This window comes from Diadema setosum, chromosome 17 (genome assembly GCF_964275005.1).
Source record: "Diadema setosum chromosome 17, eeDiaSeto1, whole genome shotgun sequence".
In the NCBI taxonomy this organism is placed as follows: domain Eukaryota; kingdom Metazoa; phylum Echinodermata; class Echinoidea; order Diadematoida; family Diadematidae; genus Diadema; species Diadema setosum.
This window is the reverse complement of record NC_092701.1, coordinates 31,527,174-31,545,184: the sequence shown is the minus strand read 5'-3', so window position 1 is coordinate 31,545,184 and position 18,011 is coordinate 31,527,174. Positions and strand designations below refer to the sequence as shown.

Below are 18,011 nucleotides of genomic sequence, written 5' to 3'. Positions count from 1 at the left end.
AAAAACCTCCTAGGCTTTGCATTCTTTGAAAGGGGTGGCATAGAGTTCAGCGACGACATCGGTTTTACGCACATCGTCCTCATGAGCGTCCGTGGCCGACACCGGAGTCTTCTTGCCGTTGACGTTGGAGTAGATCGTTGTCTCTTCCGGTTGGACGAGTTCGTGGACGTCGGACGAGTCCGGGCGATGTTGATGTGCCACACTGAAGTAGACCAAATTGTTCTCATCGACCTGTAAGGTCAGTTATTGCATACATAAAATAAGTTTTATATCTACATATTTTTACCCTTTCATACTGTTAATAGAAAAAGTGCCTCATTTTTTAAAGGGACAAAACGTATAAAACAGATACTGCATAATTTTACTCAGTAAATGCTCAAAACAAAGTAGAACTCTGTTTTACTGACTCTAAGTTTGGACATATTTTTGTATGTTTTTTCTTGTTGGAAATATTGCGTACAGGTTAATAAATTTGAGGTCTTCGTAAGAGCTTTTTGAGGATGTCTTCTTAAAAGCACAAAACGTAAAGTTCATTGAAGCACTTGCAAACATTACGTTTTCCCAATATGATGTACTTCATCAAGGGGAAAGAAGAAAAAATATTTATATACTTACATACTTCTACTTTTATAACGTACATGTAAGTCAAAAAAAATCGCCGCATGAACTAAAAGAAAAAGAAACAAGGTGTCACTTAACTTAGTGACGAAAGAAAAAATATTAAACATATAGGTATGTCCACCTTTAGAGAAAGAGGAGCATCTCGGCAAATTATTTGAAATTTGATTTTATTTCTTTTTTTTTTTGGGGGGGGGGTAATAATATGACGGTAAAAAGTTTTTATCCGATTTAGATGAAACTTCCATGAATATAATGATCTCATTTTGTTTTTATCGGTCAAAACATGAAAATGGGGCTGGAATTGCACTTTCAGAGAGCGATATCCTCAAATAGGCTGACGAAAAAAGTTGTAACCTGTGGCCCATTTCATAAAAGATGTTAGGATGGCAACTCTTGCTGGAATGGCAACTTCCCATAGCAACAGCCAATCAGGAAACTGGATTCTTGTCGTTAACATGACAATTGCCATAGCACCCAGCAAGAGTCACTATCATATCGACTTTTTTTTTTTTTTTTAATGAAACGGGGCCCTGGTCAGGTAACTGGCACTTTCTACTCACGTGGATTCCATTGTCTCCAGTTCTGACTGAGGAATAGACGATTTGATCTTCGGTTCGGATGGGCGTCGCTTGCTGGTTAGAGCGAGTTTCTTCGTGTGATACTGAGACGTATATCAAACCTTCCTCGTCAACCTTACAACATCAGTGATAAGGATTAAGATTAAGGTAATGATGGCGGTGGTGGTAGTCATGGTGTATCAATAGTGATTGTTATAATTCAGTCCAATTTCCTTCACGCATTGACATCACTGAGTGATTGCAAGCTCTGCAAAATGCGTTAGTAAGTAGCTGACTCAACATACAGTAAAGTATGTTAAATGCAATGTTGATGCAGGCTTAGCAAATCGTGATATTCTCTTTCCATTTTGAATTGGTTACGAAGTTTAGGTTACTTTAGATTGATTTAGCAAGAGAGATAGGGAGAGGGAGAGAGAGAGAGAGAGAGAAAGAAAGAAAGAAAGAGAGGGAGAGAGAAAGAAAGACAGACAGAGTTAGTGTAACAAAGCAGAATAGATATTATGATTGCAAGGAATTCCCGCTTGAGGTGGCTAAATGTTCCACATTTCTCATCGTGTTACGGGTACCTCGTGTTACTTACCGTTCTTGCGTCGCCACGTTGATCCGGGGCATCAGATCTTTGGTAAGTTGCAGAGGTTTCATCCTGTCTCGTAGCTGTTTGCGAGAAAAAAAGAGACCAACAAGTAAAGGAAAACAATAATTTCAAGCCTCTATTTAGCATTGCGTATTACGATAACTTATGCCAACAAGTATTGGATGGGACAGCGTTGATAAAAAAAAAGAGAGAAATGTTAAGAAATGAATAACATAGGAAACTGTCCTCACAACTAGCAAGATAATTTTGTTTTTCTATATTCTTCTGCCGATGTTGGTATATCCTAGACAAAAACAAAGTAGTTGTTATATGATCGAACAGACAGAACGTGAAGTCAAAAGAAATGGACAATAATGGTCTTCTCTACTTACTTGTTAGATAGAATATGCGGCAAAAATGAACTTTTTTGTATACACGTAATTGGATATTTTATACTTCTTTTAAATTTACTCTTCAAGTACAGTCATTTATATTTTAAGGTGATCGCTGCTGATTTTCCTAAATATTGTACATGTTATATGTTGTTCTATAACTTGTCTCGTATATATATTACATGAATCTTTTGCAAACGTTTGAACAATATTTCATCACATGTATACTTTGTACTATGTTTTTTCTTTTTTGGATTTTCGTTGATTGGAAATAAACTATGATTGATTGATTGATTGATTGATTGATTTTTCATAACGAATTAATTTGCGCAAGTGCATGGAGAAACATTGAAATAATGAAACTGAAATGGACAATAAAAAGAGATTGAGGATGACGGTGGGGAAAATTATGAGGAGAGACAGAGACAAAGAGACTGAGAAGATCAGGATATATATATATATATATATATATATATATATATATACATGCATGTATATCTCATATAGTAATAATCTCTCTCTCTCTCTCTCTATATATATATATATATATATATATATGTATATATATGAATATATACATATATATATATATATATATGGAGAGAGAGAGAGAGAGAGAGGGAGGGAGGGAGAGAGAGAGAAGGTGGACGGGTGGGGAGAAGAAAGAGAGGTCGATGGAGAAATGGAGAAAGAGTGTGAGGAACGATTTTTGGAAAATATTACCATATTAAGGCCTACGGTGGGGACAAGACGTTGGTAAGAAACTGATGGGATGGGAACATGAATAGGTAATGTAATCATAGGCCTACCTTTCTTTCTACTGCACAGCTTGGCCAGTATAATGACACCAAATACCAAAAAGAGAATCACAACAGTTCCTCCCACTGTCCCACCCATCACCGTCAGTAGGTTCACGTGTGGGGCTGAAGAGTGTTGATCCTTAACTGTGAAGGATATAAACTTTTATTTTCAATAATGGTTGCCTTTATAGATCATACATTAAAGTATTCACATATACTGTTTTAAAGATAATTTGAGCTCTAAGCGCTTTGACAATAATAAAGAATCAGCCTTATCGGCAATAACTGTATTAATTGTCATGTAACAAAACGTTTGAAATACGGAGTAATGTCGGAACTGAAATAGTTCCGATATGAGTGTTTGCAGATTTATCTTTCAGTACATGCACGTGTATAGTGACAGATGTAAACAGCGAGATGCTAAATATAAGACTGCCAAGAAATGTGCGAAGTGGATGAGGTTGCAGAGTATAGATATGGACTTCTGAGTTTCACCTTGCTCATATCATCTTGATTCATTGTGAATGTGATAAGCACAATTTTTCTACAAAACGAACCAGAGAACTTGTACACGAGAATCCTTCAATAGAAAACTCTGGACGACAAAAGGTATGAAGTAAAGCTGACTATGACTGTTGGTTATCAGCTATTTCGACAGCACGCAGTCGAAAGTCATTCGACAGCCTTTAAGAATCAAGGATCTAAAGTTCATAATCATTGCGGTGACAGTATACTGAACTTTATACACTATTAGGCACGTTCGATACGGTTGCAAAAGAAACGCACTGACATGACTGATAATTTACACGTAACAGTATCATGTAACACAATGGTTTCCTCACAACCTATTCCTACTATTGCAGTTCTACAGACAGTCTTAGGGAAAGAACCATAAGAAAATCTCTAAACGCTATTGACTGATGGGTGCTGTACAATAAAAAACAACAACAACAAACAAACGCTCTTTGGAATTATACAAGGAAGGGTTATGAATACGCCTGTTCAGCTATTTATAAATCTAACAAAAGATAAGCATTATACTCCTAGAGAAAACGATTCAGTTTCATATCCGCAACTATAGAAGCCCTCTCTTCCCAGTCATGTAATTAGTGACTTATATCTACACAACTGATTGATACAAGCGTATAGATTTCCTTGTAACGACCAACGCTTATTTCCCTATTCCTTTTGAACTAAGGAAACTGTCTATCTTTGTTTTGCCTCTCAGTCAAGAACAGGGAAATTTAAGTGAAAAAATCAGCATCCGCCAATGGGTGGATACTGTTTCAATTCAATTTCTTTTTTTGTTCCCATCGAGCAAAAGGCAAACCAAAATACAAAGAAAAATGTTAAAAGGAAATACGTATGCATATTTAAAGAAAAATGCTTTTAATGTATGTGCGAAGGAATGTAAAAAAAGGTACAAAAACAAACAATGCATACTTTACAGAAATAACATCTAGAACTAAATGGTGACATTAAGAAGTAAATTCCTGATAAATTCATCAAGTCATCATCGACCCAAAGCCAATTATTTCTACTTTCTGGCAACCCCCACTATTTGCTCCATTATGTTTAAACAGCCGAGTGCCAGGGCTCATCACAGGAGGGTCCATTTCATTAACTGGTGTGAGATCAGTATGCGTTATATAAGATGCAGAACAACGAACTTTCAGTAATCTTCACCTCGTATGAAAGATGGGGGGCTGCAAATTTCCCGGCCGTAGCTGACGACGCCCACAAACCCACTCTTCAGGGGAACCACTTTGTGCAGAGTGGAGCCAGCCGAAACGCATTGGTCCTCCTTAGGTCTTGAACAGTCTATGGGATCTAATATCTTGAAAGGCTTAAAGCAGATGTCATTGGGCACGGTGAGGTTCTCCAAAGATTTTAATACTTCCAATGTCTCTGTCTGCCAGTCGTACTCAAGTCTGATGCCTTAAAGAAAGACAATTATCATTAATATCACCAAAAGTGTAAGGTGATTCCGCATCTTTCGTACTCGAAGTTTTGGATAAACGCCAATTTCGAATCTTTTGAAATAGGGTCATCATCAAATACAGGAAAAGAATCTTTTTAATGATGCTGTATAGTCATTGCATAACAAGGAATATTTTTTTAAGCTACTTTATCAAAAATACTAGTAATCATATAATAGACTATATTATTATACATAATACATAATTATACATTAATGACTATATCAATGTTATAATCATATTTTTTAGAATTCAGTTATATATCAGGATCCTTATACATGGTATCTTATCCCGAGAGAAAAAGCGTCATCATCCATAAAAAAATCTTTGAAGATTATACACATAACTAACTAAAGGGGTATTTTTTTTTTGTTGCGTTGTTATCGTTCATACCTTCGAAGTTTGTTTTGTAATGTCTGTATTATTTTGACTTTTCCTGTTTTGTCAACTACATTTTTTAAACTGTCAATGGTTTGTATACTAATGTTACAGCACATGGATCAGGTACTCACCACGTCTTTTCCCTTTCTTGCCGCTTCCTCTACTAATGGCATTGTCTTTGTTGTGTTCATACCTCCACATTGGATCTTGTATGATTTATGAACTTCATGTGTACCTTCTTGTTTTGTTGTATGTTCTGTATGTTTTTAATGCTTGGTGTAAAATAAACTGAACTGAAACTGAACCAATATATTCTCATTACATTCTCTATTTTTCAGCAGATTTCAGTTATAACATCTCTCTTTGTGTATTTGTGTCCCCTTGAATGTATATGTTTGATTGATGTACCTTTTCAATCAATGTGTGCATAAGTTAGTACAATGCTTTCTCAACTATCTCGATGCAGTACTTAACCAAATTGATTACTCACGTCACGCATAGTGCATTTAAAAATTTAGTTCTGATTCCATACAACAGAGACGAAACTGATATGTCCTCTGCTTCCAATTATCTAACTTGCTTTCATCTCAAGTGGTCGATAAAATGTATTTAAAGATAATATAACGTAAAATAGAATGACATAAGCCAAAGAAAAATAAACTACGGTGCTTCATGTTTATGTACCGATGTATCATGCAAGTATCTTTTCAGGAGAATACCAGTTGTGAGCCAATCACATTAATAGAGCATAATTATAGAGGAGTGACCACTGACGGAAAGATTATGATATTACTTTACATTAGGTAGGCCCATACGAAATGCAATGATAATTCAAGCATAACATTTTACCCACCAAGCCTAGGGGATTTTTGTTGGAGAAATTATGATTTCTCATCATCGAATTGACACCTTTAACTGCGTGACACTTACATTACAAAAAGAATGATAAAAATAGTTAAATTCATAAAATTAGCATGAAACGAGAAATTAAATTTAGACAATATCTTTGAATCTGAGGGGAGAAAATAGGAACTTAAAATCTCAAAATGGGTTGCCAATGAAAGGAATCGGTAATGAATTTAACAATTATAAGATGGTTTTATAATATTCTGCAATTGAAACACACACGAACACCAGACATAAAGGGAATATGAAAAAACCCTATTATGACAAACTTTAAATGAAAAATAAGATTTATGGTAAAGAGAGAAAAAAGTGGTTTAAAGAGTTGGTGAGCTAAATAAACAGGAGCAAAAGAAAAAAAAAAGAAAAAGAAATAAGTGATTCAAAACGCTTGTCTGGAAGCCAGTGTAACAGACCAGACCCTATACCAAAGAAAGTCACAACAAGGAACTAGTGCACCGTTCTCTTGCAGCATGTAAGAGGGAAATTCCACCATACCATGAAAGCACTGGTGCTCTGTTAATAATTATGTACATAGGAAATTGGTTCAATAGGTAAGGATATTATATTTCGTTTACATTTTGCATCAGGCACAATGATGATATTACATATCAATCAATCGTCTATCTCTTACTCTCTCTCTATATATATAATGAGAAGTTGGAAGCAGCGGTAGGCGTAGCTATGGATTTCGACAGGTTTAATGATCGCCGAGCTTTCGGTCCGTCCGTCAGGCATCAGATGTCAGACGTCAGACGGTGCGAAAGCTTGGTATGAAACTGTTGAAATCTATAGCTATGTCTGATTCGCTCCTTCCGACTTCCGATACTGTGTCTGTACATGGTGTGTATATATATATATATATATATATATATATATATATATATATATATATATTATATATATGTATATATGGATTGCAAAAAAAAAATAGAAATTACATAATATTTTCTATAGGGGAAGTGGATATGGATTATAAAAAGGATACTGTACCTGTTTCTGTCTGTGTGTGCGTTTGTGTGCGTACTTGTTTTATGTTCTACTTCACGAGGAATATGTCAAATCGTTTTGTTTGATTACTACTACAATTTACTACTCACGAGGGGACTGCATTCTACAAGCTTGGCTTTTTAGCAGTCCCCTCCATTTCCGACTTTTTCTTTGTTATGATTCAGTGACATTTTGTCCATGTATATTTCTTCATCTAAAGTATGTTTATTGTCTCATTGTAAACAAATGACGTGCATTTAAATCTCATTTGGATATGTCAAAGTAACATTGTACTTTACTTTGTTTATACGCAATTGTCATAATTTCATTGTATACTTTCGAAATGAAATGAAATGAAATGAGTGAACTGCATGGGTAATAGAAACACTTACCATATTCGAAGGGTGACAAGGCTTCATCGTGATCATGGTGAAGAAACAAATGCAGAAAAAATAAGAAATTAATTCAAACGTCTGTTTTACATGCCAGCAACAGTACTATCAGTCTCAATCGAACAGCATGCAAATTAGACCTGTCGATGACGTCATCGCCTCACAATAATCCTATCATACTTTGGTATAATAAATGATATCACCGGTCTTTTGCTAACAATCAGGCAGGCATAATAGATATGACCGTGACCCCCTCAACTTTGCACAGTCATCGCTTATTAATAGTTACCACTGTAGAATCCTTTGATATTGTATAGGACATAACTTGTATTTTTAAATTTCCATAAATAATTAAATATTCAGCATTTGTTTGCATAACGATACTCCAGTCGAAGCCTAATAATACTATTACAGAAATTAAGTATTGTTAAATATATCATCACAATCATTAAGTAAGTAAATCTAATATCTAACCATATTATCTATCTCCCTTGATTCTTTTTTTTTAATACACGATGACACACACACACACACACTACACACACACACACACAAACACATGATCAAGAAAACACGTTAATTCAAACATATTGGTTGGAATAATATTTGCTCTCATTTCACCATACATTTTGTTCGTTCATGTGTAGTAATCAAAAGTAGAGAATGTTTCTTACGAGCTGTCGATGCCAGCAGGGGTTGGGTGGTGAAAGTCCCAGAGCAATTTGTAAAGTTAAGAGTCAGTCGATACCAGGTGAACGACTGGAGTCCAGTCAAGGTGGTATTTGCACCTGATGCACTGGTGGTGGTGTTGCAGTCCTCCTCTGACGTATTAACAGGGCAGTATTCTACTCTGCCAGTGCCATCCATGCTGTCATTGCTGTTTGGTTGCCAAGCAACGTGGATGGAGGATGCTGACGCTCTGCCGGGATATGCTGTGATGTTTGGTCGGTATAACTGGCCTTGGGAAATCACAAGAATATAATCATTCGTATCGCCTTTGAAGGAAGAATTACTACATTTGCTGTAAATAACAAATAATTATGTTATTTCCTCCTTGCAGAGCGTAATAAAACTAGCATTCAAAGATTAATTAATAGCTGAGATTGATACACCAATGATTCTGTCTCGCGTAAAGTGCAGTAACAAATATCCTGACATTACTTGACAATTGCGATCATTTGATCATTGTCCATTCCAGTCAATATCTCCATTATTGATAATGTCAAGCACGAAATCTCCGATTTTTGTATATGCGTTACGTCTTCCCATTAACATGCATAAAACCAACCCCAATGGACTTGTTCACTATGTTTTCGAAAACACAGATATTTCCCCTTCTGGATTAAGACAAGTTAAAAAAAAAATGATAGTAATACATTCTTCAAAACTTCCCCACCTCTATAATAACATATTTTATATTTTGCGTTTACTGGGTTTCAGAAGAGATAGCTTTGCACTCGTCAAATTTTGCTCCCCGTCCTCGTCATAGGCTATGCACTCATACGAGACGTAGTCGGAGGCCTGGACGTCATCGATGAGAAGTGTTCCGATTCTCTCGTTGTCATCCAATCCTCCAGGAGCATGAATGACGTGAAGAGTTCGACTTGAGTTGGAGATGCGTTCTGCCCCAACCTTGACCCAGCGGAAGTGATTAACTGGTGGGTTGGCGTCGGATGAGCACGACAGGGAGGCAGTACAACTCTCACCGGTCCAGTTCGTCGATGCTTTAGGTCTAAAGATTATCGCTGGATCTACGAGAGAGTTCGGAGGTATAGGAAGGATGAAATGAGGGTTGTTTTTCTAAAGGAATTTCTTGTACAATATGTATGGCATATTAGGTCATCTGTGTATTGTGGGTGTGTTTGTTTGTGTGTTTGTTAACCATCCGTTCTCAGACATCCAAACTGCACATACAAACACACACAAACACACACACACACACACACACACAAATGATTATCTGTATGCTGCGTGAAAGGGAAGTTCTGAAAAGCAACAATGAAAGGCGTGCTAACGGTATTTTTTCACATGAGTTAATGCGTCGACAAAAAACAGTTAAAATATTACGCTCCGTCATGAATATAACATTCCAGTTAACGTCTTATACAAAAGGGTACCAAAAAATATAGACCAAAAATGGTGTTCTGCACATTCGCCTCAGTATTTGCGTCGAGGATCTAAAGATCGGTTATTATATCAATATGTATATCATTTCCTGCATGTGAAGCGACTAATAAGCAATAGAAGCACAGTGAAGATTTCGAAACTGACGTGACTTTCATATTATCAAGTAGTGCGAACACTGAAAGGGAATCGTTGGCAAGCTCATTCGTTCAATGGTGCGGTTTTCGTAGTTAAATACGTGTATGAATTATAGGAACAAACATGCCATCGTTGCAATTTAGTGTAGTAAATCTGTTTCCGTCGAGGTGACAGGGTTTTTACTTTCACTCAGATTCACATTTCAATGGGGAAAGTTACAGAACGCTTAGGACACTTGAACATGAGCCACAGAGCCACTTAATTGTTTATTCGGTTTTACTCATTTATTAAACAAATTTAAGTTAACAGAACAGTATGAAGTGATATTCTGTTATGATTTGGCATTGGATGATCAAATCAGGTCGGTTTTAAATGTTTTTACTGAACGTAAACATAATATATTAATGAAAATATAATTGAATTACAAGTCTCCAATTGATCGAAACCCAAATTTGTTTATTAATGAAAACAGATATTAATTTCCCCATTCCATCAACAATGGTATGGGTGTTGTGATATAACTATGTTGGCCATTGTGAGTAAGAGGTCGTAGTTGTTAATTTTGATTATCTTACATACTGACATTATAAATATTATGGAAGATAACATCGCGACTTCATTAAGGCCCCTATATAAGTTTAAGGTATGAATTTGCAAGACTGTGATATCACTGGTTCTCAACTAGATATAGATATCGACTTAAATATTGAGTGACCCCTCTCTCTGAAAAAGAATTGAGAAAAAAGCATTCAAGCTCACACTGGATGTCGAGGATGACCGAAGAATTTAAAACAGTGAGGTTTGAAGGCGAGACGCGAAGACTCAGGCTGCACACAAGGGTTCTCCTGTGGTCCCCTCGCGAAGGCCTGTAAGTGAGAATACTCGTTGCGTTAACGACCTCTCCACGCCCACCCTGCCCATCGGTCTCGGGTTGGAGGGTTACGGCGTCAGCAGTGACTTCTCGGGTATCAATGTACCAGCGGAAGGTCGGGGCCGGGTAGCTGCCCGCAGAAATGCACGAGATGTTCTGAGTTTGGTTAACTTGAAGGTTGTTAGTACCAGTCAACTCATGTGTATCTGGCAGCCCTACTCGTTTAAGGGGAAAAAGCATCAACAAACCCAGTAAAAGCACAATCGAAAGAATATGCAAAATCTGACATTACAACTAACAGTCAGACAGTATCAACTAAATTACATTTGAGAGGAATAGGTAATGATATATGTAAGTAGGGCCTATGGAATTGTATGAATCTTATCAATATACACGTACAAGTACGTAACCTATTCATATGCATGTGCACATATACAACTTTTTTTTTATCATAGTGATATATGTATACATGTACACATACATACGCATCTCATCTTGCATACATAAGCATCCTATACATAATCAAACATGGATGCAAGTAATCTTTTTCACTTGTCCCATTATAAAACTATTAGTGACGCATGGCAGCTTTATGTAGGAATAGATCTGTGTGATGTAGATAGTCAGTGTCGAATAAAATCTGTCTGAGCAATAATGTTTACAGATATAATTATTAGTACACGCATTATATACGTGAATATAATTGTTATGTGTGTCAACATGCATGTCATATCTAGATATCTGTCTTTACTTATACATTTATCAATATGCATGCTGAGGTACTAAGTAATGAAAAAAAGTACAGTGTATTATCATTTAACTATTTTCTTTCCACGAAAATGAATATAACCAGTGTATTATAATATCATAAATCTAATATGATATACAATATAATGCACACGATTATGATGCATAGAAAGAGATGGGGGGGGGGCGAGAGAGAGAAATCATAAGAGTGTAAACATACTGTTCACTACATGCTATTTCACAAATTGAATAAATCGGGTGAGAATGATAAGGGCGTTAAGGTATGCCTCGAACACAATGGCTTTAGAGGCAACTTAAACGTCCTTTAATGTTTCTGGATAATGCCGATCAGAGAGGTGCGAGTTCTCTTCCACTTCCCTACACAGCTACATGAATAACACCACTGATTATCGTAATCATGGGAATATGTCGCTTTAAAGGGATCGTATAGTTTTGGTTCAGACCTGATTTCAGGTTTCTAACATTTTTGTTTGGATAATGAGAAACCTCTTATGAAATATGAAAGAACAACGTTTGTTTGATGAAAATTGGTTTTGAAATGGCTGAGATATCCAAAACAGAGCGATTCTAATAAGTGCGGGACCCACGCTTTTTTACGATTGCTTTATTTTACTTTGTTTTTGCATGTTTCAGTCATGCCAAACCCGATTTTCATCAAATAAACTTTGAATTCCTCTTAAAATGGTATGCTCATTACTATTTCATAAGTGTTTTCTTGGTATCTCGCAAAAAGTTAAAAGCCCACTTTTCATCTCCACCAATACTGTACCATCCCTTTAATGTTGTTTCAGGTAAAAGGTAACCATGACATAATAAAGAAACAGTGAACATACGGGGATGTATAATGGTGAGACTAGTGTCACTAGATCCAAGGCCATCCTCGGTGGTTGCCTGGCAGCGGTAAGTCTTTTCATCGTTTTTGGTGAGTCGTTTTATGGTAATATTCCCACAGCATACGCCGTCGGCCTTGAATATGTACTTAGAAGTGTTCCTCTCTTGGGTGTTACACTTTATTCCAATGGAGTGGTCTTCCTGCGTGCAACCTCCCAAGTTGACATCATTATCCACAATCCACCCCAGGTAGAATTTCCCAGTATTGATGGACTGCGGACGATACGTGCAAGTAATGACCACATCAAATCCCTCGACTCCTTGTCCTTGGACGAAAGTTGACATTGTAAGCTTACTCGTTCCTGAAGACAAAAATCATATGAAATTGGCGTGACTGTTGACATTGTAATGAACTTTCCAGTGTTAACCAGCTTTAATGTATACCCAACATTTCCACAGTTATTACCATTACTTCCCTTTCCTGTGGGGTCTTTTATTTGTTGTTTCGTTTCCTATATTCTTGCAATTTTGTTTTTATTTTTGTAAGACATTTTGAGGATTTATACTAAAGCAGTCCCAAAATCTCTACGCTCCAATAACGATACAAAAAGGAGGAAAGTTATGAAGCAAAATATAGTATGTCACAAAAGCTTTCTGACAGAACATACCTATCGTTACAGTCTGATATAAGTATTAAGTATTAAGTGTTTCCCATAGGGACATGAAACAGTTAAAAGATATGAGTTTATTTTACTTCTAACAGAGATAAAATTCTTATCGTACTTTTTTCATTACGACTAGTGACAAATAGGATGATCTACTAGGTCTTTTGATATTTTTTTCTAAGCATCAAAAAGATAAGTTATCTTTAATTTACAATTTACCTTTTAGTGATTTTTTTTCCATTCAATACGATTATGTCATGATATGCATAGCTGTACCCATTCAGATTATGAGCGTTTTCAATGGAATATAATACATATACTGGAATGCGTGTGGCTATCGCACTCGAACTGAAATGAAATCACAGGAGAAAATAGCTTCTGAAATAATAATAATGATAATAATGAAATAACATTTATATAGCGCTTAATACTGACGTTTCTAAGGTCATTAATGCGGAAAAAGGGTATTTGTATCGTATTATGTACATGATCGACAGAGGCATTTACCTTCCGAGACGTAGGATAAGATCAAAGAGACGAACAAACTGAGTGCCAAAATAGGCCTCTTCGTCTTCGTAGTGATAGCTCGACGGTGCTTCATCCCCTCAGTGTACGTTTACTGTGTGGTCTCAAGTGGACAAAGCATACTAAGACTGCGCTGTATAATAATTGCCTTTGCGTATCTCTAACTTGACAGTGACCACTTCCTGCTCTCGATGAAATATGTTTGTTCGCAATGATATTTTTCTGAATAATCACTTAAGCTGCATTTATAGGTAATGCAAGCACTACAGTTTTATTATGTAGACCTATTCCACAGCACAGCCAATGTCGCATTGTGGTTTGAAAGAGAGCATGCGTCGTACAGGTGAAAGAGGTGTCGCAGCCCACTCAACTGATCTCATAATTTGTTGCTTAGCATTCAAGAGCTTGAAAAAATCATGGCCTGTGTTCCATCTGTAAAGAGGGTGTATTTGTTTCAGGCATTTGTATATGTACCGAAGAATTGTTATAATGTCTACAAGCGTGACAACAAATAGATAAAGATAAAGGTCTTCAGCTCATCTTCCGCTTCCACTTCTGGGTTTCTTCAGCTGTCAAACAAAAATGACGAGGATGACGTAACGAGGATGACGTTATGAGGATGACGTAACGACCGCGAACATGGAGGACGCATGAGTCTTGAGCTCTCCCACCACTTGTTCTTCGCCAACTTTAGGAAGCCAGCAACTAGAAACGTATGTACTGAAAGTATCTATTGAACTGTCTTTGCTTCAACTTCAGGTGTAAGAACATTTGAAACTAGATTTTTGCTCGCTTCTGATGGAAAACTCCTGGAAAACTTGAGAAGCAAATCTCACCAAACAGCCATGCCGAACGACAACCAACGCCCTGCACAGCAACGCGCAGCCACCACTGCAGCAGCCGGTGACAAAGGCACGTTCACACTCGCTGATGTCATGAGCTTACTCAAGGACTCGGAAACCAGAGTGTGTGCCAAACTCGAGCAAATGCATGCGGACATAACTGCGGTCAACCAGAAGGTAAATGATCTACAAGTGGCTGTGCAAGACAACTCGGCAAGAGTCTTAGAGATTGAAAACGTCAAGATACCGGAGGTAGAAGTTAAGCTTCAAGCCAGAATTGCTGACCTGGAAAAGAAGATCATGGCTGCCGAGATTTACCAGCGGAAGGCCAATCTCCTCTTCTATGGTGTGAAGACCACGGCCAACGAGGATGTCGACGCGGTTATTCGACACACGTTCACTTACCTCGGCATTCCCAAGGATGACGCCGATACCATCAGCCTTGTGAACGTCCATCGACTTCCGCAGCGCGAGGGAGACGACAGACCCCCACCGATCATCGCCAAATTCGTTTACATGTCTCAGCGAAACCGCGTGCTCACGGCATTCGAATCTACTGGTACGACGGGTGGAAACGAGCCTTCCACTGGAAAGAGGATCACTGTCCGATCAGACCTCCCCCATAGTCCATGGGCCAAGAGGCGAAAAATTGGTTATTGGTACCATCTCAGGTGGCAATACCTTTTTGGTGTCATTTTGTTTGTTGGGAATAGATATGCTTATCAAGCTATGACAGCATTTCCAAATGAGTAGCTTAGTCCTAATATAAATGAATTTTTAACCAATTTGGTCTCGTTTTTATATCCCCATACTTCTGAATCGAGGCTAACCGCTATAGAAACAATAAGCAGGCAAATAGACGTACCGACAGCTGACCAAGGATACTCATTACAATATTCTTTTTTGGAAAAAAAAAATGATAAAAGGAAAAGAAATCTATAGATAAGTGTTTGGCGTAAATATTCTAAAGAGAATGGAAAACGCCACTAAACACAAAACAACAACAACAACAACAACAACAACAACAAGAGCACGGTCTTCTGTATGTCCATGGAGCTCATGGTATGTCTACAGGTGTTCTGTTGTAAACGCGGTGCGCTTAGTATTTATTCAAGGCGGCGAAGGGAATATCCAAAGGGTGATGCTGTCCAAAGCTAAACGCGGTGCGTTTAGTCTTTATTCAAGACGGCGAAGGGAATATCCAAAGCCTATGATACAGTGTATATCACTTTATCTAAAAAACAAACAAAAAAGCAATTCTTCGTGGATTTTGCCGTATTTTTGATTATTCATCATTTTCCGGTGAAAACGCTGAGGTGAAAACACTAATGCCACGCCAATGTAGCTTTATTTCCATCAAACAATGAACTGGTACAATACAATACGTAATAATAAGTACTATTGTAAATGAGCAGAGTGATTTTTGTTTAAAACTGATGTATTTGTTGAGAGGGTAGTATAAAAACAGTATAGATAATTCCTTTTATTAGTAACTTTAGATATGATAACGGTACATTGTTTTGTTTTGTTGTTGTTTTTTTGCAGTGTTTACCAGAAGTGATATTGTTGTTAATCAGACAAACACACACACACACACACACACACAGACACGGAAACAATTGTCACACAATTAGTCCATGGGCCAAGACCCGGAAAAAAAAAAGGGTTACTGGTACCACCTGAGGTGCCAAGTTCTAGTTGTGCATTTTGAAATGGCATATATCTAAGGAATATTATTTTGCTATAAAAGTATAATAGCATTTCCAAAGTAGTAGCTTAGTCATAGATTTCAGCCATCAACCCGACCAATGCCAAATATTTTTGACGCTCTTTGACCAAAGACAGGCAGAGTGTGACCTTTGAAAATTTCCACTAGGAATTGTTTTTTTTTTTTTTCTTTTGCTTTTTAGATAAAGGGATATACACTGTATCATTAGCTTTGGATATTCCCTTCGCCGTCTTGAATAAAGACTAAGCGCTGTGGACATCATAACCCTTGGCTATTCCCTTCGCTGCCTTGAATAAAGACTAAGCGCACCGCGTTTACAACAGAACACCTGTGGACATACAGAAGACAGTGCTCTTCTTTCTATAGCGGTTAGTTTCGATTCAGAAGTAAAGGGATATAACAGCGAAACCAAACGGGTTAAAAATTCATTTATTAGGACTAAGCTACTCATTTGGAAATGCTATCATAGCTTGATAAGCATATCTATGCCCGACAAACAAAATGACACCAAAAAGGTTTTGCCACCTCAGATGGTACCAATATCTGGCCTGGCCCATGGACTACCAGCCCTAAAAGCCAAGCGGAGCAAGCTCGTCAACACTGCGTTCATACTTCGCAAGGAAAAAAACCTGTCAACGAAGATAGCCGTCGTCGGCACCGATGTGGTCTTGTTTTGCAAGGAGAAAGGTACGAGGAAATGGGAAACATACAGAGATTAGTCCTCTTAAACTTGTCTAATGTGTATGGTAGTAAATAATACAAATCTGTTTCTTCATTTGGTTGTAAACTCATCATGATAACCTAAGTCCAGGTTCAGTATCATCCTTTTTATTATTAGTTTTTTCTTGCTGGCATTTAACAGGCACCTTTACGAGAGAAATTTTGTGATTAAAATCATGCGTTTGTATATTCGGATAAATCCTGCTCCGAATTTGTCGTCTGAATATCATTGCCGACTTTTCTCTTTTCTTCATGTCAGAACATGCTTCACACGTGTGTATAGAACAAGCGGAAAGTGAATGTAAATAACTGCATTTCTCTGATATGTGGTTTGGTGCGATGTTAATGAACTTGGTGGTGGTGGGATTTCATTCCAGCCCAACTCTAGTCCTGTAGTTCTGTTTACGTCATTATATCAGTCACAACAGATGTGCGTTCACCGTTCCATAATTCCGTAGCTTTTGCCTTCATCCTATTGTTCCATTTATTTATAGCGTTAGCCAGTGTATACACAACACCGAGTCTGTTTCTGTGTAAACAGAGAATTCACTACATTGAAAGTTGTACGCCACATTTTTCTCATGCCTCCCTTTTTGTATCACGTCTTGTCGAGATAATTGTACTTGAGCTTTGGTATTCCCAAGTCACCCGTGCGACGCATCATGCGACTTATCATGTACTAAGCATTGAATTGTATGCCACGTCTCCTCAGCTCAAACCATATCCAGTCTTTTTCCCTCACATAGTGATTGTTGTCTTGTTAAGGAACTGGATGGTGGTGGGGTTCCGTTCCATTTACCCCCGAGTCCAATTTTGTAGCTTTTCATCGGTCACACCAAACAAATAGTTACTATTCCTTAATCTTCTCGCCCTCGGCTTCTTTAAAAAGTCATATGTATTCACAGCTACTGTATTCTTAATACTGAGTATATTTTTGTGGAAATCGAATACTAGTAGTCAGTTCATTGATAGTTCAAAGTTGCATCTTTCTCATGCTTTCTCTTTTGGAACTTGTGCATACCGTCGAGTGCATTGCACTACGGCTCTGATGTTGCAAAGTCATCCATGCGATACTCGTACAGTGTGCGTCTTCATATGTATTTTACATTGCAACAAATTGGTTGACCAAACCGAGATTTCTGATGTTATTGTATTCTCTTCTGAAGATGATTCCAACCAATGTTGCAC

The 18,011-nt window shown here is 37.5% G+C and overlaps 1 protein-coding gene across 1 annotated transcript; it reads right to left on the bottom strand.

Annotated features, from left to right (window-relative positions):
• Nucleotides 1–9: 9 nt before the first annotated feature.
• LOC140240459 (uncharacterized) lies at nt 10–8,477 on the bottom strand. The gene is made up of 7 exons (XM_072320229.1): nt 8,285–8,477; nt 7,611–7,631; nt 4,652–4,903; nt 2,975–3,109; nt 1,780–1,853; nt 1,182–1,313; nt 10–231 (listed from the first exon to the last, which is right to left on the bottom strand). The coding sequence occupies exons 1-7, from the start codon at nt 8,475–8,477 to the stop codon at nt 10–12; spliced, it is 1,029 nt and encodes a 342-aa protein (XP_072176330.1).
• Between the last annotated feature and the right edge of the window lie 9,534 nt (nt 8,478–18,011).

Excerpts from the sequence above, each read along its gene's own strand:
- LOC140240459 (XM_072320229.1), bottom strand. The coding sequence starts at position 8,477 with ATGGATGGCACTGGCAGAGTAGAATACTGCCCTGTTAATACGTCAGAG. Across the intron at positions 4,904-7,610 it reads CTTGTCACCCTTCGAATATG|GCATCAGACTTGAGTACGAC; the intron begins GTAAGTGTTTCT and ends TCTTTCTTTAAG. Across the intron at positions 1,314-1,779 it reads AACGTGGCGACGCAAGAACG|GTTGACGAGGAAGGTTTGAT; the intron begins GTAAGTAACACG and ends TGATGTTGTAAG.